The sequence below is a fragment of the Notothenia rossii genome (assembly GCF_949606895.1).
Source record: "Notothenia rossii genome assembly, chromosome: 3".
NCBI lineage: Eukaryota > Metazoa > Chordata > Actinopteri > Perciformes > Nototheniidae > Notothenia > Notothenia rossii.
This window is the reverse complement of record NC_136901.1, coordinates 32,552,435-32,577,174: the sequence shown is the minus strand read 5'-3', so window position 1 is coordinate 32,577,174 and position 24,740 is coordinate 32,552,435. Positions and strand designations below refer to the sequence as shown.

Sequence of the window (24,740 nt, the reverse complement as noted above, 5' to 3'; positions counted from 1 at the left end):
TAGCTGCCCAATACGAGATGACTGACTTAGTGTCAAATAAATGTTTTATAAGAAAAAAGCTACATGGCCTGTCGACTGCAAGTAATACGTCTACATAACAGCTCTAGTGACCCTTATCATTGCGTTATGTAAGGATACATTTTATTGTTTGCTCAAAAGCTTGTTTTTCCTCACTAAATGTTTAATTCTACCTCACTTAAAACTTTAACTTAACTTATCTATTGTCATTTAGTTGATTCCGTGATACTAAGCATGTTTAAATTCCAGTCCGACAGTGAACTTTCCTCTACTGAAAGCCAATCTTTACCTGTGAGAACCAGTTTCACGGTGTCAGAAAATGATCTCAGTTTGCTCTTCGCTGGCTACACACTTGGGCGTGTTTGTGTGTAGGGGATTCCATGTATATGACTGCTAGGTGTGTTTGGATCAGTTACTGCGGTGATATGTACCAACTGTGGAGATGTTGAGTCATTATTGAGAGGGTGGATTTTACAAAGAGAGTTTCTTTTAAAAAGGGAATGAGCTTTGTCATTTAGTGTTTTTGTAACATTTTTGTACTGCTTTAATAAAGAAAGGATTAAGAAAGTGTAATTGAATAAAAGTATTAATCACGTTGAAAAGTTGCTGTTTAATGAGATAAACATTGATTTGATCAAATAAGCTTACTTTGCTTTTTCTCTTAACACTTAAAGTCCTGATTGAATCAAGTTTCTGAACTTAATGCTTTCTTTTGTGGTTGAGTCAGAGGGCTGGGCTTAGACTGCCAGACAGAGGCAGGAAATCCCTGCGTGTGTGTGTGTGTGTGTGTGTGTGTGTGTGTGTGTGTGTGTGTGTGTGTGTGTGTGTGTGTGTGTGTGTGTGTGTGTGTGTGTGTGTGTGTGTGTGTGTGTCTGTCTGTCTGTCTGTCTGTCTGTCTGTCTGTCTGTCTGTCTGTCTGTCTGTCTGTCTGTCTGTCTGTCTGTCTGTCTGTCTGTCTGTCTGTCTGTCTGTCTGTCTGTCTGTCTGTCTGTGTGTGTGTGTGTGTGTGTGTGTGTGTGTGTGTGTGTGTGTGTGTGTGTGTGTGTGTGTGTGTGTGTGTGTGACACAGAGGGAAGGAATGTGTGTTTTCGAAACGTATTTCTCCTTGCATTTCTTTCCCTTCTCTGCTCAGACGTGTTCTGTCCCACCACCAACTCACGCTCAAAGGTACGTTTTAGCTCACCCATTTTTCTTGCTCTTCGATCCTGTCAGATTTTCTCTTTGTATTTTTGCTTGTTTTCCTGCTTTTACCCATTTGTCCTCCCATACACTCTCTCTTTCCCTGTCTCATCACATTCCTCTCCTGAAATCAGCCGAGGACTTTCACAGTGGGACAATGAATCTTTAGTTGAGCTTCAGCGAGACTCAAATGTCTCTGATATCAATATTTTTGCATATTCTCTGCTCCACCTTTATGTTATCAGTGAGGAAAACCCAGCCTATAATTTTCTTCCCTCCCTGTCTCACTTCCTGAACATAATTCTGGTGCTTTTTGCAACAACTTCCTTGAAGTTAGGGCGGGGTATCAAAGTGGTAACAGCCTCAGATCTGGAAAATTAGTTAGCTTGACATTTAAACGGCAAAATGTCCCTACATAAAATGTCCCTACATCTGTAAAAGAATGTTTTCATATTCATATACTCTGGTCCTTTCAATGTCTCCTCATATACATCAGCATGTCTTGATTTCAGTCTCATATAATACAGGACACACACACACACACACACACACACACACACACACACACACACACACACACACACACACACACACACACACACACACACTCACTGTATACACTCGGCTTCAATTGACAGATTGCTCTCAGATCTCTCCTCGCCTGCTGCTCTGTCCGCCTGCATATTGTCGCTCTCATATTTCTGCCTGGTTATCGACGCATGACTGACTGAGTCAGTGACCCCTGTAGCATATCGGTGACCTCCACCTAAACCCCTTTGATCTCCATGTCTCCTTTTACCACTGACCACAGAAGCCATGGCCTAAAGGGCTATCTTTCTGTCCGAGATTGGACGCTTTTTATAACAGGAATGCACCTATCTTGCTTTTTGATGAATAACCAGATATTTCTCCATTTTGCATCTGCGTCTGTGCAAAAAATGAACAGGGCTTTACTTCTTGATCAGTGAGGCGTATCATTTATCACGTGCTGTTACAAATAGAAAGCCCTTGTACACTTTAACAATCTGAATCCGTGGGAGAGAAACTCCTTCTCGAGGGAACTTTAGGATAATAGCCTTTGCAGACCATTAATATGCACTTATTAGGGAGCCCTACAAGTCCTTGCCTTGCGTGGGAAGGAAACTGTGAGATGTTTAAACTTCCATTCGTACCTGTTGCTTTCTTTGTTTCCCATTGCATAGTATAAGTGAATAGAAGGCAAAGGGTTAAAAAAAAGCTGGAAGAAAAGGGAACAGTGGAAACATGGAGGAGCATCTTGCTCTCCCAGTAATTATCCACTTGGTATTTAGCTTTAGCCAGAAAGCAGGAACCCGACTCTGCTTCCCCCCCCACGTAGCGTCCTATCCGCAGGCCGCAGGTAGGCTTTCATCACACCGGCTCCAGTTACCTCTCATATAAGCTAACCAGGCCAGGTGAGCGCAAACACTCCTCAGTTCCCTACATCCTCACACACCGGGTCACACACACCCCAGTGGACACGCAGAATGGAGCCCGAGTTAGACAGCATGCCGGAGGTACCAGAGGAGATCTTACAGTTAAGTGGAACGGGGCCTTTCTTTGGCATCCTTACTTACTCTTGGAGCGGCTGTCCAAGCATTGTAACCCTAACTCAGGGTCCTGCGTGTGCTGCCTCTGGCCCTTTTTCTGTTTCCATCACTGCCTTACCTCCACCACTCTACAAATGTATCTGTTCTCTTTAACTTGCTTGTTGTGGTCATCAAACCGCACCTGTCTAATGATTACAGTTTATGTAAAAGAGATGTAAATGCTGATAATATCAAGAGAGGAGAGTCAATAAAGTGTCATCCAAACTGAAAGAAACTTAAAGGGGCGTAGCTGCTGAGTCCTTAAATGCTTGACTGACCACAATTCTGAAGTAGAGATAATATTTCCCTTGTTTCCCCTGCCTAATGAGGCCTTTTTTTGGCAGCAGTATTTTACCTGTTGGATCAGTGTCCTCGGTTGACTCTAATCACTCTTGCTAATTGCTTTTTAATCTTCTCATATCAGTCATGATTGTTTCCTGGAGTCAGTCTCAGTATCAGCCAAATCGAAACATAAACTGCAGAGTTACATAATTGTTTTCTAGGGACAATGAGACAACATTTACTACTGCCAGTGTAGTAAATGCTTCGCCCGTATTTAATTGATGTTTATCTTTGCACTGCGATACTAATATCAATGTTATTGGGAGATATAGCGACTGCCATAAAGCTGCAGCGCCCTATCAGAAGAGAGGAAACTGGATGTGAGATGGGTTTGATAGGGCTTCAAATGTGTGTGTTGTCAAGCAGGAAAGGCCTTTTGATTATCAGTAGAAGCACACAACTACAAATAAAATACACTTTTATATTGTTTCATACTGGACTTCTACAAAACATACTTATCATGCACAACACATATAAACTACTCTACCTAATAACTACGTTCTTAGCCCAGCCTTAGTTATGTAACAATTAGTATTTTTTTGTGTTGCTCTGGGATTTGTTTTTTGTATTTGTCCACCCTATCACTCAGTTAACCTTTTGTTAAGGTGTTGTGTTGATTAAAGGGTTTGAACATATTTTCTTACCTAAAAATGATGAAATTACCAAGCAGTGATTGTATCTCACTCTATGCAAAGTAAAAAGAACAGACTCGCTACAAACCTGACTTCCTTTCAGCGGTTTAAAATATAGCAGGGAGAACAAACAGGATGTGGGTTTGGTTTATACTTATTCCTTTCTGACAGGGTGGGTTAAACTACAATACCGAGAAGAGGGTATATATCAAAGTGACTCAACCCAAATCTAGATAATTCTCCAAACAAGACATGATGTAGCATGCATAAAGCCCCACCTTTGTAGCACTATACCTTTTGGTTTTTAGTAAAGCCTGTTTGGTCTTGTGTTTCATAGGAAGGGACGTCATAGCCTGTGGTTTTTAAGCAGCATCACAACCGCACATTTTGTGTCAAGCCCAAGTGTAAGGGCGCTTATCATGTCAACCACACTCTCTCTTTCTGTCCTATAAGGGAGTGGTGCTTAAAAGTGTCTGTAACACTTCAGTTGGCGTGAAGAACCGTACATTTCTGTAAACATCGGCCCCTAACTTCAAATATCGTCTGATCATGACACCTTTTGAAGTTCCTCCATTTGTCACCTGCTTGTGATCTTGACTTCTGCTTTTAATCCTCTATCCATTTCCCTTGAGGAACAGTGACACAACTCTATAAACACTTCCTGTTTCAAGCAGCCCCTGAGTGTGACTCACCCATTGTGGATCATATCTATCACTCTTTCTGTCGGAGTCAGTCCACACTATTTTCTGCGCTCTCTACGGCAAAGTTTGTCCTCTCTACCTTTGTCTCACCATGACTTTCTTCCCCAATCGCAGCATGCTCCCCTTCATGGCAGCGCCAGGCCAGTTTGGTGCGGAGGTCCGGGAGGAGGGCCTCAAAGTGTGGAGGGTGGAGAAGATGAAGGCAGTGCTGCTGGACTCCTCCGAGGTGGGAGCCTTTTACAACGGGGACTCCTATCTAGTGCTGGAGAACCGCGGGCAGCTGGGAGCAGACCTCCACATGTGGATAGGTGAGAGGCAAACATCTGGATATACTCTGAGTGTCTGTAAATCACAACACAGCAGGGTTATTGAGCATGCATTTATGCAATCTGACTTAAGTTCAATGTATTATTAACATGCACATACACATTTCAGTGAGTGATGAATAGAAGCAGGCACAATACTATCTGCATACTGATAATATAGTATTAGTATATAGTATAGTATATAGTAACTGCATTGATTTATATAATGTACATTTAATCTAATCTTCTTATGCCTTTCTTGCATTTCACCACATTTAAGTATATTATTGTTTGTATACTGTTTTATATACAGTATTGTAGTATACACGTTGTTTACAGTTGTAGAAGTATTGTGCAAATTAAAAAGAAATATATAATTTCTTCACATATTTCTATTCCAAAAGGAAGGAAGCTGTATTGTATCCTAATTTCCCTGCGGAGATCAAACATGTATTTCTTAATCAGATTTCCTAAGAGCAATACAAACTTGGAAAATAAACCAAATACGAGCTAAATATATATCCTAAAGAGGAAGACGGAAAGATGTACGAGACACAAGAAGAGAAGTGATCATATCATTCAACAAATAAAAGACAAGAGGAACAACTGAAAAGAGATTATTTAACAAAAACAATCTAATCCAATCCAATCTAATGAAATAAGAACTAATAAGACCTTTTTCAGTTCATGAAGTGCTCTCCATGTTGATTTGTCGTCAGTTAATCAAATACCCTTGCTGATCAATTGAAACACACAAGTTATTTTGGTCTTCAGAAAGCCAGGAGAGACTCATGCTCAGACCTTTTAGGATAACATGTGTAGCCCTGTCTCGACAAAGCGGTATATTGTTTTTCTACTTGCCTGTTGACCATTGTCCAGTGCTGTGCTTACCACACTCCTAAACCTGGCCCTGTGCTGCGGGTGAAAAGCGAAATAACCCCCCCGCTGATGGTGATGACACACGAGACACAGCGCTGACCTGCTGCAGCATTGTGTGCGGAGAGAGGGAGGATTAGAGAGGGAGAAAGAGAGGCAGAAGTCCTGAGGGAAACTGGGATAGGCTTTGGAGCGAGGGCCCATGAAAGATGCACGAGGCCTGTGTTACAGCACTCAAATGCTGCGGTTGTTTCCAGCATGTATCCGGTGCTTAGGTAACACTAAGCTGATTGTCCCGAAGCCTCCCTCCTCCTCCTCTTGTTTACAATTGATGACCCCGGTGTTGTCTTTGTGCCACACTCTGTTTGCTTTTGTCTCCATGACCCATCACCTCTGTCAGCGGCCCTTTGTTCCTCACATGGTGACATCCTCACCTTTCTGACCTCATTTCCTAATGCTCTCTTTCCCTCATGTGATCTCACTGCTTCTGTTTTCCTTCCTTCCTCTATTTCCATCACTCTTTCCTGCAACTCTTATGTTTTTTTCCTTCACTTTATTGTGTATCTGATGTTTGGTTTGACAACATGATCAGAACTGAAAACTAGCACTTATAAGACTAATTGTAAATGTTGGCTTAAAAGTTAAGCGTGAAAGTTGGAATTATTGACCATGGAAAAATAGACAGACAAAACCCTCCCGTCTCAAGGTCTTCTTTTCATTTCCTAGATTTCCTAGGGCTTTTAAATGTATCATATTGTGGCTTTTTTCAAGTGTCCATTTATTTATTTGTATTTTGTCTAAAGCTCTTCAATTGTGTTTTAATTGTCAGAGTTTATAGATTTTTCTTCTTCACACTCTACTGTATATTTTCAACTTCTTAATGCTGCTTTAATTCTATTTTGAGATGTTTAAATTTTAGTATTGTCTATTTCTACTCTTTAATTTATACTTATGTGCAATGCCTTGTTTTGTTGTTTTTTATGCTGCTGCAATTTGGGAACAATAAAGTACCTCTTATCTTATCTTATTTATCCAAGCAGGAATTAAACACAAACAAACGAAACAAAACCTAATGAAAGGTTATCGACCCAAATGTGGCCTTCAAGTGTCATGCATAAAAAATGGATGTCTATGTTCTGTTGCATTTCTTTTAAAACTTAAAGTGTCTCTTTGGTTCTTAGCGTTTTTTGAGCTTCATGTTTTATTTATTTCCTCTGACAGGTGAGCAGTCATCTCGGGATGAGCAGGTGGCGTGTGCCATGCTGGCCACTCAGCTGGACAACTTCCTAAGCGGAGACCCCGTCCAGCACAGACACGTGCAGGGCTACGAGACCCCCGAGTTCATGGCGCTGTTCCCCAGAGGGGTCAGCTACAAGGTGAGGGAGGGACATACCTGAGTGCTCGAGTTCAGATGCTTTAAATGCCATTGAAATGTGAGAGAATTATATAAATATCTCCTTTGTCCGCAAAACAAATGCACAGTGCAAGTGGTTTATTGTATGGGTAAGATTTCTGGTAGGAAAGATATCATTTGGTATAACTTATAGGTTCAATGTTAGTTTCCCTTAAAAGATATACTGGAAATATATATTCATTTATTATTCATTTCAATATTACATCAATATATGCTATAGACAGCAAAGGGCATTTAGACAAGGGGAACAAATCATATTTTGAAAGGCACTCGTAAATTAAATAAAAAGAATATATAATAAATAAAAAAATAGAAATGTAATTTTTAGTATAATGTATTTTCAATTGTAAGCTTGCCTATAGTTGTTTCTTACATTTACTTTTACTCAAAAAGCTTAAACTTTGATACTTTAAACGTATACTTGATTTACTTGCAATGTAAATTAAACGATAATGTAAATGTATTTTTTTAAATAATAAGTAATAAACTAGATGCAAGACATATTATATCCATCATTTGTTTTACTACTGGATGGATTATTATTTTTACAGCACCCTGGATATTATGGCCTCTGTGCCAAAGTTCATTCATGCCCTTTGATTTTCCCGGGCGCCAAGTCGAGCTTGTTAAAACCAAAGAGGATGTTAAAGCAGACATTTCCCAGCAGGACGAAACATACAAAACAGATATAAAAACCTTGATGCATTTTTAAATGAGTATCCCATGAACCTCTGTGCAGACGGGCGGTGTGGACTCGGGCTTCAGGAGGGCTCAGGGCTCCGGCACGGTGCAGAGGTTGTACCAGATCAAAGGGAAACGCAACATCCGAGCCAGGGAGGTGGAGCTGTCCTGGAGCAGCTTCAACAAAGGGGACTGCTTCATCCTGGACCTTGGGGAGGTGAGGACACAAACTGTCTAACAAGCTGCCAGAGAACAAACAACAAATATCAGCTTTCATAACCAGGAAGACCTCAAGACCTCATTTCATTTCATGATTTCGTTGCCCTCCAGATCATTGTGTCGTGGATCGGCTCTCAGGCCAACATGTTCGAGAAGCAGAAGGTGCGTGAGATCGCCTCGCTGATCCGAGACACGGAGAGACACGGTAAAGCCAAAATCGTGGACAGCAACGAGGGGGAGGAGCCAGAGGAGATGCTCAAGGTATCTGAACACTTTTATCATGCATGTCACTCATAGAGGAGGTCATTTAAAGGTCACCTATTATGCAACATTCACTTTTTAATTTATTCTGAAAGTTTCAGGAAAAAAGATTCGCTCACTTTTTGTCCTGAATAATTTATATAAAAACCTGTCTGAAAATGAGCTGATCAGATTTTGGCCACTTAATGATGTTATAACGATTTTTTTGGCTTGAGTAACCATTAGCCAATCAGCAACCAAGATAACCCCCCCCCACACACACACACCTTATCACCTGAATCTCCTCCTAGAGCACCATTGTGTTCTTTTTAACCAAATATCTCTCGGGGCGTGGGGAGGGGCTCCTTATTTTCATCTAAAGTAACAGACAGAGAATCAGCACTTTGGAAACAGGGCTGAAACAGAGGGGATTATGGGATGCTGCAATGATCTGTTTGGTGTTTGGAGCCAAACACTTCAGAGACATTTTTTGTCCGAAACCTATAATATATTGATGAAAAACAGTATAATAGGAGACCTTGAAAAGCATGCAAAGGAAGTTCTGGGGTTACTCCTGAAAAAGACTGTTGGATCTTCTTGGTTTCTGAGCTTCCTTTCTTGTTGCCGGGCAGGTTCTGGGAAAGATGCCCCAGCTGGCAGAGAGCACACCTGAAGAGGACAGCAAAGCAGACGCTTCCAACTCTGTCTCCCTCTACAAGGTACCTTCATAGCTTTGTACCTGCACTCATACTTCAAACTACCTGTTGTTTACATGTTAGTGTAACACTGTATATCTCACTCCACAGGTGTCTGATGCCACAGGATCCATGACGATGACCAAAGTGTCAGAGAAAAGCCCGTTTGCCAAGGATCTGCTGGTTCGTGATGACTGCTTCATTCTGGATAACGGCGCCAACGGGAAGATCTTTGTCTGGAAAGGTGAGAAAATACTGCTTTACCCCCGAACCAGATTCCAGTGATGTGCACTATCTAATTAAATTAAATGTAGTTTAGCATTGGGGAAAGTATGTGAGCAAAAGCATTTTTTAAGAGCATCAGCATTATTTAAAGTCTGACTACAGCTCTATACTGTCCCCAGTGCAGTGCAGGGTGTACAACCCCTAAAACAAAGCCGCTGTCTCTTCTGATATCTGGATAAAACCATATCTCTTACATCAATGATTAACATAAAACTTTTTAAGAGTTTATTTCCTGGTACAGAATTTAATTTCAATGCAAAAAACTTTTTTCAGGTAAGCCTGGCAGAGTGGAGAAGCTTAAGACAACATTTACATCTCTTTTTTGGGAAAGTAAATGTACAATAACAGTCAAATCATTGAAAGAAATTCAGAGTTTTGAGTTATGGTCATATGATTGGTGTAGGGACTCATGTCCTCTTATTATATCAAGAAGTTATTGGAAACAGCCCTGGTAGAGCTGCTGGTTGTATTTCACTTCTATTTAGCTAGTTTGAAACTATGTGGGAACTACTTTTTATATAATATTATTGCCCCTAGTAAAACATTTTACTTAGAATTGCTGATATCTTCTCTTGTGGACACCAGGAGAAACTGAAAACGTACTACTATAACAGATATTGAAGATGAACAAACAGACTAAATTGTGCATGTATGATCCAGCTTTGGGTAATATGGTATACAATCTCTATGAATGCTGCTCCTAATCTGAGTCATTGATTGACTTTCAGGTAAAGGAGCAAATGCTGAGGAGAAGCAGTCAGCCCTAAAGATGGCGGATAACTTCATCGAACAAATGAAGTACCCCAGGAAAACTCAGGTACGCTCATATTTGATAACAGCTTTTAGAATGTTGTTGAGATGGATTGTTTACAGACTCAGTACACAGTGACTTTATCAGATATACAATAAGCAGTGAACGTGTCTGCAGGTGGAGATTCTGCCCCAGGGGAAGGAGACCATCATCTTCAAGCAGTTCTTCAAGAACTGGAACTAAAATGTGACACATCCTGCGCACAAGAAGAAGACGCTGTACATCTGAAAACCGACGGCTCTGATACAAAATACTTTTTTTATATGCAATGACCCGATGTACATATTTGTAAGGTACCGAGCACACTGTAGCTCGTTTTGAAATAGTTAGAAAAGAGATGTAATGCCACTTTTATAAATGCAAAGTCTATTCTGTTAGAGATAAAGATTATAAAGTCAGAGTTTTTTTTTTTACGATGATCGAGTGTCACAGATTTGCCTGCATTTGACAAATAAAACTTGAACTGCTTTCTACTTCTAGAGAGTGGTTTTTATTTCTTTTCATCATTTTGTTTTGGCCAAGCCTCGGACCATGACAGGTTTTTTATAACGTTGTTTAATTGATCCCCTCACTGTTCCCATGTCTGTGTGACCATTACCGGCACACAATAACCCAGTGTGATGGCATCACAGTCATCGTCAAGTGTAATCAATGGTGGAATTAGCGCATAATATGAACTCAAATGCTACACTTATGTAAAGGGTTGAGGTCATTTAACTTTGAATGTGTTGCTACAGTATGGCATCAGTTTATACGATATGATGTTCTGCTTTATTTAATTCTTCATAAGTTAGTATATTAGGAGTTTTATGCATCAGTAATAACACTATATCTTATATACTCAGGGACGATCTATCTACAGTACGACAACTTTAAGAGTTATACTTATATTCAAAACAATTTCACAACTGTGCAAACACTGCTTTTGTTTCTAGGAGCAGATCCTAGCATTCAGAAACAGGACAATAAACGATCTATTCTATACTTTTGAATGCAGGACTTACTTACTTATTTAACTTTGTATTTTACAGTGTTTTTCTGCTACTTCTACAAAAGTATAATATATAAACTCTTCTGTGATTTCTGATCACGGTTATTTTTACTTTGACTGAGCCTTTACTCATATACAGACTTGACACTGAAGGCAATAAATGTCGTTGTGATGTATTTAGGGCGTATTAAGCTAATGACTAAAGGTCAAAAAGTCAGTGGGCTGATGTAGTGTAGGACCTTGACGCAATGCGTTTCACTCTTACGACTCTTCCAGTAGTTTATGAGGAAGTGAATGGATGACTAGGCAAAAGGTAGGATTCTGATTTGAGGCCTTCACGCAGCGTAAGGCTTTGTTATTTGACCGTGTTATGGTAGTTTATGTTGGAGGGGAATAAGGACTGATTACAGTTCATCAAAACAGATTTAAACAATTATCTCCAAGCCTTGATATAGTGTTTCAATGCTAATACATGCAGTTATAACTGTCATGTAATTGTGTGCTGCAAAATATTGGAAATATTACAGAGGTGTAAAGTAACCAAGTACATTTAAGTACAATGTTGAGATACTTTACATGAGTATTTCTGTACTTTGTACTTCTACTCCACTACAGTTCAGAAGTAAAATCGTGTGTTTTTACTCCACTACATTTACATTTTTACCTTTAGTTATTTTGCCATTTGGATTAATGATTTGAATTATAATCAAGTCATTAAAACTAGCTGCACCTTTACCAGCTTTGATGCATTTATAATTATAATCAAAACATATCATATATATTATTCTGAAATGGACCAATCTGAAATGATTACTTTTACTTTTGGGACTTTAATAATATTTGATGCTAATACTTTGTACTTTTACTTTAGGAACATTTTGAATGCAGGACTTTTACTTGTAGCATAGTATTCCTACACTCTAGTACTTCTAGTTTTACTCAAGTACAAGATCTGAGTACTTCTTCCACCTCTGTATAAATCCAGTTCAGAACAAAACACCTTAGTTTTTTAGCTAAATGTTTTATGTAGTTTAAACAGTGTTTCGTGTCTATTATGAGTTCATTTATTTTTGCCAATTTTACCCAAGCAGCCACTATATGGAAAACACCTTTACTGTTACAATCTTGTTTATAGGCGTGTGATGCAGTGGGTTGTGCGTTTGTGCTGGTTCAAACCCCACTGCAGTCAGCATGTCGTTGTGTCCCTGGGCAAGACACTTCACCCCAAATTGCTCCTGTGGGGATTGCCCACAGTATTGAGTATGTAAGTTGCTTTGGATAAAGGTGTCTAACACAGGGGTGTCAAACTCAAGGCCCGGGGGCCAAATCCGGCCCGTGACTTCATTTTCTGTGGCCCCACAAGAGCTTGCAAAGAATATTATATGTTTATTATACGGTTACATGATGATTTACAGAAGCACGTTGCCCATAAACTACATGGCCCACAATGCATCTCAAATTAGACTTTTTTTCTTCGAAATATGCATTTTTTCTTAGAATGTGCCCTTTTCTTAGAATTTGACTCTTTTTTTTTAAATGTCACTTCTTTTCTTTAATTTAGACTTTTTATCCAGAATTTGGCTTTTCTTTTTAAATCATTTTGTGACATTCTCACTGAAGAGACTTTCAATTATTTGCACCAGACTTCTGCTTTCAGACGTAGTTAATTAGGAAGGCAATAATGTAATATAATGCATTATTTTATATATATATTTATATATGTATTTTTATATAGTCTTAAAGTTACAACCGGCCCTTTGAGTGCAGCCCTAATGCTGACGTGGCCCGCGATTGAATTGAGTTTGACACCCCCCAAGTGACATGTAATGTAATGTAATTTATACCTATTTACAGTAACACCTAGCAGAATCCCTGCTATGCGTCACTGAGTGATATGCAGAGACTTACAGTCGTCATTAAACCTCACGCCTTCCTCCATAAAAAAGGTCCATAGGTCAGAACGAGCAGAGAAACAAATACTCAGCGGGTTAGAGAGCAGCGTCTGTCCAGAGATCTCCACCAGCAGAGCTGCACCACCCTCCTCCTCTACAGGTAGGACACAAAGAATATCAGAGCTTAATACGATATACTGTACATGTCTATGGTACAGGTGTGTGGGGCTGAAACATTTAGACTGTATTTATGGTATCTTACACCATTTTAGAAAATATATTTTGCATTGTAGTTCAAAATGTACGTATGTGCTGCTGAATATAGATTGAATTATGATGTTATTTTAAACATGAGAAACATTTTCTTTCTTTCCAGATTAATACTCAAGCATCACTTATTTGAGTATAAATTAATGACTTATATTATTAAATATTTTTGGTAGGTGTCGCTTATCATGAAAAGCATTATTATCTTATAAAAGAAAATTGTTTCACATTTCCACAAAACTTATTTTGTCATTGTTTTTGAGGTTTTCTTTTAAAAAATAACGTATATCTGGAATAATAATAAAACATCCATGTTATATTGCCATAACTAAACTACACAATAGTCTGTCAAATTGTTAAATTAGTTCTCAAAGAGTATTTAACTAATATAATATTCAATAATATAATACCAGCCATTTTACCTTTGACACATAATGCAAGTATTTATTTATACAGCTGCTTTTTACATCCCTGGTTCCCCAACCATTTGTTTTCCTCTGCTAGAGAAGATAGGACGCCACCATGGAGATGACTATTCTGAAACCTGCTAAAAGTATGTATAAATCCATTTTCAATCACTGCCAATTGCATTTGTCCTGCTTCATGCATGTTAAAACAACTTTCGTCTGATGTGGCTGGAAAATGCAGCTTACATCCAATCAGATAAAGGCATTAAAGTATGTCCTTCATGATTAAAAGCCTTTAATCGTGGCTGCTAAAGCTTCAAGCTAATAATCACAAAGGCTAATAATTGCAGTTTCATTATTGCAAGTATCAATACTCTGCTGATATGCTCACTTTGTTGGAAAAATAACAACATTTTCTGATAGATTTGAATGAGACTCAAATTATGTTTCCTCATGAATGTATGAGTTTTTTGTATTACTGCACATATTTTATTCCATTCTATGTCAATTTAAATACTGCTATATTTTACAATATATTTTGTTATGTCATTATAGTTTCCTTAACATAGTTTTCTATCTGTGTTTTACAGTTTAGTTTTACCTTTATGTACGCACCACAGCACCAAGTCAGATTCCTCGTGCGTGTCAACCTACCTGGTAATAAACCTGTTTCTGACTCTGATTCTGAATCCCTGCAGGAGTGGGCATACTGAAGGGGGGCGAGAGGAACACCCAGAGCAGCTCCATCGGGGCCGTGCGCTGGAACCTGCCCGAGGAGGACGTGCAGATCCACAGCTCGGCCCCGAGCAGAGCCGCCATCAATCTCACTCACCGCTCACAGGTACATGGAAACTGCTTTTTCATTTATTCATTTTTTCTGTGAATTCCGTTTTGGTTTACATTCTTTTAAACCATACTCTGTTGTGTTTTCCTGCAGCAACACCCTCGTCAGAACAGCCTGAAGGATCTGCGCAGCCTGCAGGAGTGTGTGCAGTTCATCCATCACTGGAAGGAGCAAGTGGACAAAGTCTGCAAGGTAGGACATCAGGGAAGGAAGGAAGGAGATGTGAGTCAGTGTCTCAGCAGACTCATATTATTGTCTTCAATAGCAAAGAACAATCTGACAATAGAAAAGAGGGTAGACTTAAGGGAACAGGAGAAGGAAATAATATATTTTTTATTTCTAAACCTTCATTTCCTTATAATGTTGACTCTGGTTGTTTGCCAGCTCAGTAAAACATGGCTTTGATTTGGACAGTAAAAATGACTGCTTATCTCAGTCTGTTAAAAGTTTATGAACCTGTTTTTATGACCAAAACAGATGAGTGTTGCCGTGGGAAACATTTACCTGGTCACGCAGATAGATGAGTAAGTTGGATGGGTGGATGCTACCTGTTTATGATGCCCGGTTATCTGCCTCGCCGTGCTGAGTCACAGATAGAGGGTTTATTTAACTGTAACCTTTCTGTTTAGACATCCGTAAAAGGGAAAATGTCCCACGTGTGTGCTTTTTTTAAAACGTCATCTTATGGTCATAGTGTCAGAATCAGAATAAGAAAATGAGTTCCCAAAAGTTGATCTATTCTAGAATAAAATATATTAATATAAACATAAGGAGTTTAAATAAAACGCAATGAGAAAAGAAAAATAGATTAAATATTGATATTAACATAAGAAGTACAAATGTGCAAGTATATAACAATAACTCTGTAAAATGACTGATAAAGATATGAATGAATTGTTGTTTGAAATATTCACTGTAATACATAAATAATCTTAAATCTTATTAGTATTTTACAGTTGAGTAATTGCACAGGTAACATTGTGTTTTTAAGAGTGTGTGTTGCTGTGTTGCAGCAGGGCGGGGGGGATCCACACGAGGGTCCCAGTGATAAAGAAGCCCCGAGTGCAGACAGCCGTACTGAGCGCAGCCTGGAGGAGAGCATGAAGCTGATCCTGGAGTGGGCCGACGAGCTGCACCATGTCGACAAGGTCAGAACAACAAAAATACTATTCTGTTTTGTTTTTTTGGAACAGCTATGGTTGTGAAGGAAATATCAATGTTAACTTACTGATTTTGTGTCCTCAGTTCCTGAAGGAGATGCCCTCAGCGTTGGAGAGTGAAGAAAATAAGAAGAAGGATTCCAAGGAGGAGCCACAGATGAGGATCATGGAGTGGGCGAAGGAGCTGCAGACAGCCACTGAGGTGAGGGACATTAAACCAGAAGAAAGTCCCAAAATAACTTGTAGAAAGGTTTTTAGTGTCTGTTAATCTCAACATAAACGACCTACCAAGTGCGTCTCAGTTGGGAATTGTAAGCGCATGAAGGGAAATGACTTAGTTTAACTCTCTTTACAGTAGGCAGCAGGGCCGGCCCTAGGCACTGGCGAACTAGCCGGTCGCCTAGGGCGCCACATCTGGAGGGGCGCTGCAATGGGAGAAAAAAAAATATATATATATATATATATATCATTTTTTACTTTGTATTCTGCCTAATAGTCTGCCCTTGATGTAATACATTTACATTAATAATTGAATTGAACAACAAAAATAAAATACGTTACATTTATTTGTTATTGGGTATGGTAGGTTATTGGTTATGTTCACATACTTATTTGATTATTAAAATGCAAACCGATCTTTTTCATATGGGTGTTTAGAGTTGTACCCCCTAGATCTAGTCTCTAATAATTCTGCTCAAAGTGCACCAGATTGAAGCATTTGACTTTAAAATGTAAAAAAAAAATGTGGATGTGACGTCCACCCGCCAATTAAAACATGTTCATACAATAATGAATATGAATTTCCAACCTTATTTATTTATATAACCAACATTTCAATACGTTTCAGTTTTTGTAGTGTATTGGTCTTTTGCAGAGATTTTTCATTTATTCTTTCTATATTCTATTGTGTCTTGCTTGGAGGGGGGGCACCAAATCATAATCTCGCCTAGGTCACCAAAAATGTCTAGGGCCGGCCCTGGTAGGCAGTATGTAAGAATGTGTGGTTTTTAAGGGGAAAACAATGCCAACTCTCGAAGCTGACTGAGTGTTTGTGTCTGCAGAGTTGTGGTGTGCCGAGCGAGGAGCTGGGCAGAGTGCTGAGTCAGCTCGGCCTGAAGAAGAAGCGTTTGGGGAACCTGCTTCCTCTGCTGGAGTTCATCACCTGGTCCCTGCTCAGAGAAGACAGCACGGTGAGAACATTTCTGCCATAACATTGCGTTGTTTCTGTGAAGGCTGAAATGAAATAGAAACCAACATTTAATCTGACCATAAAACGAATAATTGGCTTGGCTACGTGTGTGACATGAAACAACATCTCATAACATGTGGTTAAAGTGAACCCTGCTCTCTGAATGTGTGCAGAGCATCAATAAATGCACTCGGTGATTTGGCTTATATGACCCTGACTTCCACAATAAATGTCCTTTATAACTAAGCGTTTATCTGCTCAGTTTTCATCTCACACGCAGATGAAGGTGCGGTATACAGGCCAAAGTTATTTTATTGAAGTTTGAAGGACTATATCGCAATTAGAGTCCAGTTTTACTTTCTTTCATGCTTGAAAACGGGAATTTCCACTATACCTGCAGCAACAATAAACTGCATTTTCTCTATTTATGTTTATATTATGCTTTCTCTGGGGTGTCCCTTCCCTGTAGTGTGTTATATAGGGTTGTTTATGTAAATGGTCTGCAAAAATGTCACAGTAGAGGCACAGAATACAATGAGGAACTTGAAAATGACCGTTGACTACTGGTGCATGCAGAGGCGGTTCTAGGGGAGGGGGGGCAGGGGGGGCCAGTGCTCGCCTAAAACAGACTTTGGAACCCCATGTGGCCCCCCTGAAAAAAAAAATGAAAAAAGTTTAGGATTAAACAATTTCTTGGCTGACGGGATAGGCGTAACTAACGCTATTTGTCAATCTAGTGGGACCCATTAGAGCAGGGGTCTCCAACACGTCGATCACGAGCTACCGGTAGCTCGCAAGCCCTCAATAAGTAGCTCGCCAAGCAAATCCAAAATGTAAACATTTTTTTTTTTTAAAAAGGAAATGTAATTAAAATAATCTACCCTATGCATTAACGAAACCTCAATCATAGCGAACTCTATCTACTTACTACAACTCTATATCTATCTAACACCCCTTCTCCCCCCACAATGAATATCGACCAATCATGTTCTTGCAACAGTTTAAAAGGGGAGTGATTAGTAAAATATGCATAAATAGAAAGAAAGAATGCTAACTAGGTAACATAAGATAAGAATAAACAAGTTGAAATTATTTGTTATTGATTGTGATCATATTCTAAAGATGTTTGGATTATTGAAAAGTATACAGCTCCCTTTCATATGAGTCTTGAGAGCTGTATCCATAAATTCATGTTGTGCTCAAAGTGCACCAGATTGATGCATTTAACTTCAACATTTAAAAAAAATCTTCCCAGGGGGTGCATGCCCCCGGACCCCCCTAGAGGATGTGAGGTCCACCCCCCAAATAAAGCAGGTTAAAATAATTAAAGTGCATGCATGTTATTTGAGTAAACACTGCAAACGGGTCCCACAGACCCAAACAGCACACAAAGGTTAAAGGTCAGCATATAATAATGTAAAAATGTGCTAAATATATACACTGCAAAAAACAAAAAAAAGAGGAGTAAAAGTAGCCCCCGACTTGTTTTATTTTTTTAAAGTAGTTCTCATCCTAAAAAAAGTTGGAGACCCCTGCATTAGAGCATACAAACTAACTAAGTATCTGAAATAAATATGTACTCAAACAAATACCAATAACTGTATTGCATTGTTTTCTTATGCACAATTACTTCATACTGTCTTTGTCTTTTTCGTCCTGCATTTATTGCGCCCCCCTCAGAAAATAACTGGCCCCCCCAGTCAAATTGGTCTAGAACCGCCTCTGGGTGCATGGTCTGGTCTATTTTGCATTTCTGCCCTCATAAAGCCAGGGTCACCACCACATTCAGCCAAACGTAGCAAAGTGCTAACAGGAAGCACTGGTACATCACACACATTAACATGATTCATGGTGATAAATGAAAATAGTGCTCTTGTGGAAAAAAGTTATTTTTACCTTTTTTTTTTCCCATTTCAGAAAATGATTCCACAGCTATGGTTACTGGCAAAACAAAGGACCTGGAAAGCTGGGATTTCAAGATACATCCCCAACTCAGGTGTGGATTAAAACAAATAATTGTAGGCCTATAATCGTTTGACTCTTTGTTTGAAAAATGACACAGGTTTGCCCAAAGTACGATCAATATATTATTCTGATGTGATTAAGACGGTGGAGGTTTTGATCATTTAATAAAAAGCTATTTGTCTTTTCAGCAACTCAACACAGTTTGTCTTGTATAAGGTGTGACTAGTACACATAAAAATGGATTGTCCTTTTTAGAATAAATTGTAGAGGCCTAAAGAGTATTTTAAAGGAACATTATCAGGCAAGTTAAAAAATAATGCTGAGAAAAAGAATTAGTAAGTGTATTGTGAAACATCTTACGCTTAAGGTTGAACATGTGACCTTTTATCCCATCCTCTGTAAATCACAGCATTTCATTAACACGTTTGTTGTTGTTTATCCACTGCACATTCAATAACATACATGTCTCTGTTTGCAGTCTGGAATTGGATTTGCAGCGCAGCAGGTAAGACCAACCCTTATTCATCTTATCTTGTCTTGTATAACAACACTTATTTGATAACAACCTCATGCTTTCTCTGTTCCCTAACAGCTGATGTGATCCTGGACCCCATGACCAACCACCCCTGGCTGCACATGTCGGAGGACCAGGTCCAGGAGGGTCTCTCTGAGGCCGAGCTGCCTTTCAGCCCCCAGCGCTTCGACAGCTGGCCCTGCGTGTTGGGCTGGGAGGGCTTCAGCAGCGGGCGCCACTACTGGGAGGTGGACATATCCAAAAATGGCTTCTGGCGTCTGGGAGTGACCACCGCAGACTCCAAGCGTCTCGGCCGGTTCCCCATGACCCCCAAGGAGGGCTACTGGGTCCTGTGGCGCAGCAACAACAACTTCTACGCCTGCACCAAGCCGGAGAACGCTCTGCCCGTCGGCATGGTGCCCAAACGGATGGGGGTGTACTTAGACTATGAGGAGGGCCAGATCTCCTTCTACAACGCAGAGACAAAGACCCACATCTACACCTTCACTGGGAGCTTCAGGGGGAAGCTGTACCCTCTGTTCGCCCCGCTGGGGGGCCGCACTGTGCTGAGGATCGTCCATAATACAGCTACTGGGAGAGCTTCTTTGGTGGATTCATTGTAACTTAATGGAAAAGTTGGTTTTTCGGGGGGGATTTGATTGACCTTCCATGTTGCTTTAAATAGTTGCTGTCAAATAGTGATACGCAAACTACAACTGATCTATATCAAAGTGCTCATGATGCTGTAAATAGATTTATCTGATTATAGCATTAGAAAAATCTGCAATGACATAAGTGGAGATTTCGATCAGACGGTCAGAAAGAAAAACATTGAAACGAAACTTTGTGTAAAGTATTTATTTTAAACCATGGAATATTTGGAAAATTACACTTAATTTGTTCAGAATTTCCTTATTTATGTGTGGACATGAAAGATCCCACATCCCATATCTATGCACTTTATAATGCACTTTCAGAAATGCAATGAATATTTATATACATACTGTAATTTTTCATTCTTATCTCTGACATCAATGTAAGTCTTTTTACATTTTACTTGACCCTATTACAATGCTGATGTTCTTCTCTTTGCATGACAATTTATATTTATTCAAATGTTTTATATTTAAAATAAATGTAAAATGTGTTTACATGTGTGTCAGGAGCCTCTCTTACAAGCCCAGGGTCCGTAAGCCTCACAGCTGGAGGCAAAGAGACTGCCGCCCCCCCGCAGGTCTGCACAGTCCCTGTCTTCAGCATCCCACTCCACCGTCACCCTGCAAAGGGACAAAGGGGGACATGTTGCATTTTTATCCAAAAGACTATCTGTGATAACAAACTTAGAGTATGTGAATAAATACTCAAATGTAAACAAATACAATCAGTTGTATGTCAGTGTTTATAAGTAAATGCTTGTTTATATGTATATATTGTAATAATACACATATTTCATTAAAATGTATGAAGTGAGTGTTATTCTCCAAGAATATATAAAATCATTTGTTATCCACGTATCGACCTATTGGACTATACATTTGATTTAAGAGCCAAACGAAAGGTACTTATTTTGCTATTTAGTTTCAGCTTCATTTTATTTTTAAGTTATTTTACGGGTCTGTATTTTTTCGTAATTCCTAAAAGAGATATTTGAACTAATACTTAGAATCGTGTACAACAGGTCAGCTTAACTTGCAGAAACGCCTTTTGGTCCACTTTGTTTACAGAAAAAAAAACATGTTTCAAAAGGAAATTAATGAAAATGTTCTTTGGTTTGAATGATTAATTAACTAGAAACACATACAATGATTTTGATGTGTTTTTTTGTCGTATTTTGTTTCCTACGGTATACATAATACTCATGTGTGGCTAGGATGTTGAAATGAACCGTGGAATAAATATAAAATGCTCTTTCTCTACTGCTTCTTCACAAACATTATTGTCGGTTTGAAATTGGATACATAAATATTATTATTTAATAGATCAACAAATATCTTTTTGCATTCCTTGATCACTTGCTGTAATAGTAAGCACATCTTGGTCACCACAGCTTCAACTGCAATGTCCATATTATGAAAATGATGCTTTAATTTACGAAGTATCATTAGAAGTGTAGCATAATACTTCTGGTGTCTGCTGCTTCACAAATAAAGCAAGAGCATCCTCATCTATCCATAAATACTGACCTCTCCCATTTACCTGTTATGTTGCCTTTATAAGCAGATGTTCCACATTTAAAACCTTTGACCCGTTACCATCTGAATCTGGACTTACGGCATGTATTGCTGGACGTCCCCCCCGTCCCCCCACAGCCACAGCCCCTCCTGCTGAGCGTCCGTCAGTCCCACCCACAGGAAGGGAAAGAGGGGGAACCGGCTCATCACACCTTGGATAAACTCCTAAAGAATAAAAGACATTAAGATGACTTTATATCCAGAAACGCTCCCTGATGTTATCTCTGTGTTTGTGTTGTTACCATCTCTGCGGGGTCTCTGATGACGGCCAGGCTGCTGTTGAGCTGCAGGCAGAACTCTGAGCTCTCTATCCAGCTACGATCATCTTGCTGTCCCACTGAGAAGAAGTAGCAGTGACCCCCCCACCACAGCCAGCCGTCAGGACACACACTGCACCTGGGGTCTACACACACAGCAGGACGCACACACTGATCTGAATGCATTCAACACACCGGTTAATACAACTCAACATACCAAGATGTCATGAGAGCTTTCACCACTGTCATCAATCAAAGATCTGCCATATTAATGACCTGTAAGTGTTTACGACTGCACCCACACACTTTGAGAAGTCACATGGGCCGGATGTGAGATGTTGGCATCAGAGAAGAGAATATAAATCACCTTGAGTTACGGTGTGGAGCATCAGGTTCACTTCCTGGCGCTCTCTTTGGCACTGCTGCAGCCTCTCCGTCAGCTCATGGCCCGACGTTTTGGCAGTCTGATCCACTTCTGGTGCTCTTGTCCACGTGACTGGCCAATAAACATAACTTGATGCAGTGTATTTGAAGATGGTTTGTCATTTCTATGATGACAAGTATAGTAATAACAGGAAATAGATATTGATGCCCCGCTTTATTATCAAAAAATAAATGTTTCAATGTTTCAATATGAGTTATTTTTAAACTGTATTCATATAACTGATATCTGACTTATTATTGTTTGAAAATAATGAAATGTAAAATAAACTGTAGTCCTAAATTATTTGTATTTATGCGGGCACAAATAGGATCAATATATATAACATGTATTATTTTTACATTTATACTCACCAAATAATACCAAACCCATTAGAAGTCCTATCACCAGAATTGATGTTGCCATAACAACAGCCACACGAGATGTCAGTTGACAAGTGTGACAGCATCCTGCAACTGTGGAGTAAAAAAATTAACAATCATGAAACTAAAAATGTCATGTAAGCAGACGTTTTTCTGAAATCGTCAATGTCAACAAGAAGGGTTATCTCATAAACCTGTTAACCAATGACTTGAGCACTAAAACACATCATACTATGACCTTCCTGTGGCTTCACTGTTTGACCTCTGACACCCAAGATAAAACTGGGACACTTTCTCCGAGAAGTAAACTTGGACCTTTAACCAGAAGAAAATGTCAGCTTGCTATTGTCCAGCATTTAACTGGGTGAGGTTAATGGGCTGTTATGCAAAGTACTGATGAGTTTGACAGTATAACAATGTCTAGCTGTGATGCAGATACAGATAAGATCAAACTGTTTTGTAATATATATATGTTGTGTTATTTCCAACATAGCACACTTTCTTTTTATGTTATGACTACAATACATAAATCTAGTATGTATAAGCATAAAACAAAAAGCAAATCTGTTTGATACAAATATGAGTGAGTTAACTTAAGGATCACAGAGGAGATGTAGGTAGAAAAACCGTTCCTCCTCATTGCTACGTATTCTACTAAAACGTGTTTCCTTTGGTTATGAGAGCGCCCTCCAATAAACACATATTTCAATCAATCAGCCAAATGTGATATAACCCAATCTCACAAACTACACATTTGTCTATGGGCTGGACAGTGAGCACAGATATGACACCCTCTGTCGTTAGACCCTCGCAGAATAAAATGAAAATTTCCTGAAAAAATGGCAATAATAGTCTTAAAGATATTTTTGGACCAAACCAACAGGGCAACATTTCTAAAACCTGGTTTTTAATGTAAGAAAGTTCTTATTTCAGTTTTACATTTCCAACACAAAATATCGTTTTACATGAAACTCAATGCATGTTGTGAGCTTTACCCTCTGTCTTTCACACATTTTACACGTCCGGTAACAATTTTAGAAAATGTGTTTATCTCACTATATTTCTTCTAGTTCCTCTGATACATACTATTCACTTTGACAGAATCATTAGGCAGGAAGTTGTTGGTTTAATATAAGAAAGATGCGGGTGACTAGCCATATTGGCTATTATGCACATACTGTATGTAGGGGGGCTTTGTGATATACCTAAAAGACTTCGGTATATCACAACTTCTTACCTGTAGATACTTCCAAAAATGGCCTTTCCACACAACGTTTATTTTTTGTCATTTTGTGTAAATTAACTAGGTTTCTAATATTACTAGCCGATTGAGATAGTACTTTGACAGGATTGTATGATGAACACCACTATATATACTACTACATTTTTCTACTTAAAAAAGTTAAATGATTATCTCTCACATCGTCTATCCCACTTCACATCAAATGTTTTGTCACATCATCACATTTTCTTAGAAAAATACGTTTTTAGGGAAGGATCATTAAAATTGAGGAACCATTATCATTTAAATAATTCAATGTTTCCCCACATGGTGAGTTTCATCTTCCTATGCATCCTGAAAAAGTCAAGGTTTTCTGAAGTGTGATGTTTGTCTTTGAATTTTAATCAAACACTTCATAAAAAATAGAAAAATATTATTCATTTAGGTTAAAAATGTTCTTAAAACTAACCTGCAGGTGTTTCTCTTTTCGCCTCATCCTGTTCGTTTCTCAAATCCATGATGCTCTTTCTCCTCTTACTTGAAATGTTTTACATGCTTGTTGACTCTTTCACACATTCTCACGTTCGGGTTAGGGGTTTGTGCCGCCCCTCCCCCTATCACAGCACTTCCCCTATCACAGCACTTCTCTTAAACACGGGAACTCAAGTTATAAATGAATACTTGGATGTTTAACACAGGAAGCTGGAAGGCGTAGTGACGTATATGTGAAGTTGTGTTTCTGACAGCAGACCTTGGGAGGGGGAGGGGTTAGACAGAGCCTGAACCCTCACATGACAGCTGTAACTCAAACACTTCTCTGTTTATCTGCTGACCTCATCTATCTGCTGCTTGTCTTCTCGTTATGGAACAGACTCTGGTAAAGGTGAGTGTCACTTTAGGTCTGTGTGTGTGTGACTTTAGATTTTTTTTCAATTTTATTGTGGGCAAATATTGTCGAACTTACAAAACTTTTAACGTTTTTTATAGTTTAC

The 24,740-nt window shown here is 39.1% G+C and overlaps 3 protein-coding genes across 6 annotated transcripts; 2 read left to right on the top strand and 1 right to left on the bottom strand.

Annotated features, from left to right (window-relative positions):
* Positions 1–1,028: 1,028 nt before the first annotated feature.
* capgb (capping protein (actin filament), gelsolin-like b) lies at positions 1,029–10,478 on the top strand. Its single transcript, XM_079671377.1, has 9 exons — positions 1,029–1,185; positions 4,594–4,787; positions 6,882–7,036; positions 7,814–7,972; positions 8,086–8,235; positions 8,847–8,933; positions 9,021–9,153; positions 9,923–10,011; positions 10,123–10,478. Exons 1-9 carry the CDS (start codon positions 1,097–1,099, stop codon positions 10,186–10,188), a joined length of 1,122 nt encoding a protein of 373 aa, XP_079527503.1. The 5' UTR covers positions 1,029–1,096; the 3' UTR covers positions 10,189–10,478.
* Positions 10,479–12,960: 2,482 nt separating this feature from the next.
* LOC307033099 (uncharacterized protein) lies at positions 12,961–21,150 on the top strand. Of its 4 annotated transcripts, none has more exons than XM_079671374.1 (10): positions 12,961–13,048; positions 13,660–13,708; positions 14,261–14,403; positions 14,500–14,598; positions 15,423–15,554; positions 15,652–15,768; positions 16,628–16,756; positions 18,673–18,751; positions 19,199–19,225; positions 19,313–21,150. In XM_079671374.1, the coding sequence occupies exons 2-10, from the start codon at positions 13,678–13,680 to the stop codon at positions 19,855–19,857; spliced, it is 1,302 nt and encodes a 433-aa protein (XP_079527500.1). In that variant the 5' UTR covers positions 12,961–13,048; positions 13,660–13,677; the 3' UTR covers positions 19,858–21,150. The 4 variants fall into 4 exon arrangements, with proteins under 4 accessions (XP_079527500.1, XP_079527497.1, XP_079527499.1 ...); XM_079671371.1 differs by having other exon boundaries at positions 15,420–15,554; XM_079671373.1 differs by having other exon boundaries at positions 12,997–13,048; positions 13,665–13,708; positions 15,420–15,554.
* Positions 20,077–24,539, bottom strand: LOC307033114 (killer cell lectin-like receptor subfamily G member 1). The gene is made up of 6 exons (XM_079671400.1): positions 24,218–24,539; positions 22,518–22,619; positions 22,090–22,218; positions 21,708–21,868; positions 21,506–21,630; positions 20,077–20,511 (listed from the first exon to the last, which is right to left on the bottom strand). Exons 1-6 carry the CDS (start codon positions 24,264–24,266, stop codon positions 20,394–20,396), a joined length of 684 nt encoding a protein of 227 aa, XP_079527526.1. The 5' UTR covers positions 24,267–24,539; the 3' UTR covers positions 20,077–20,393.
* Between the last annotated feature and the right edge of the window lie 201 nt (positions 24,540–24,740).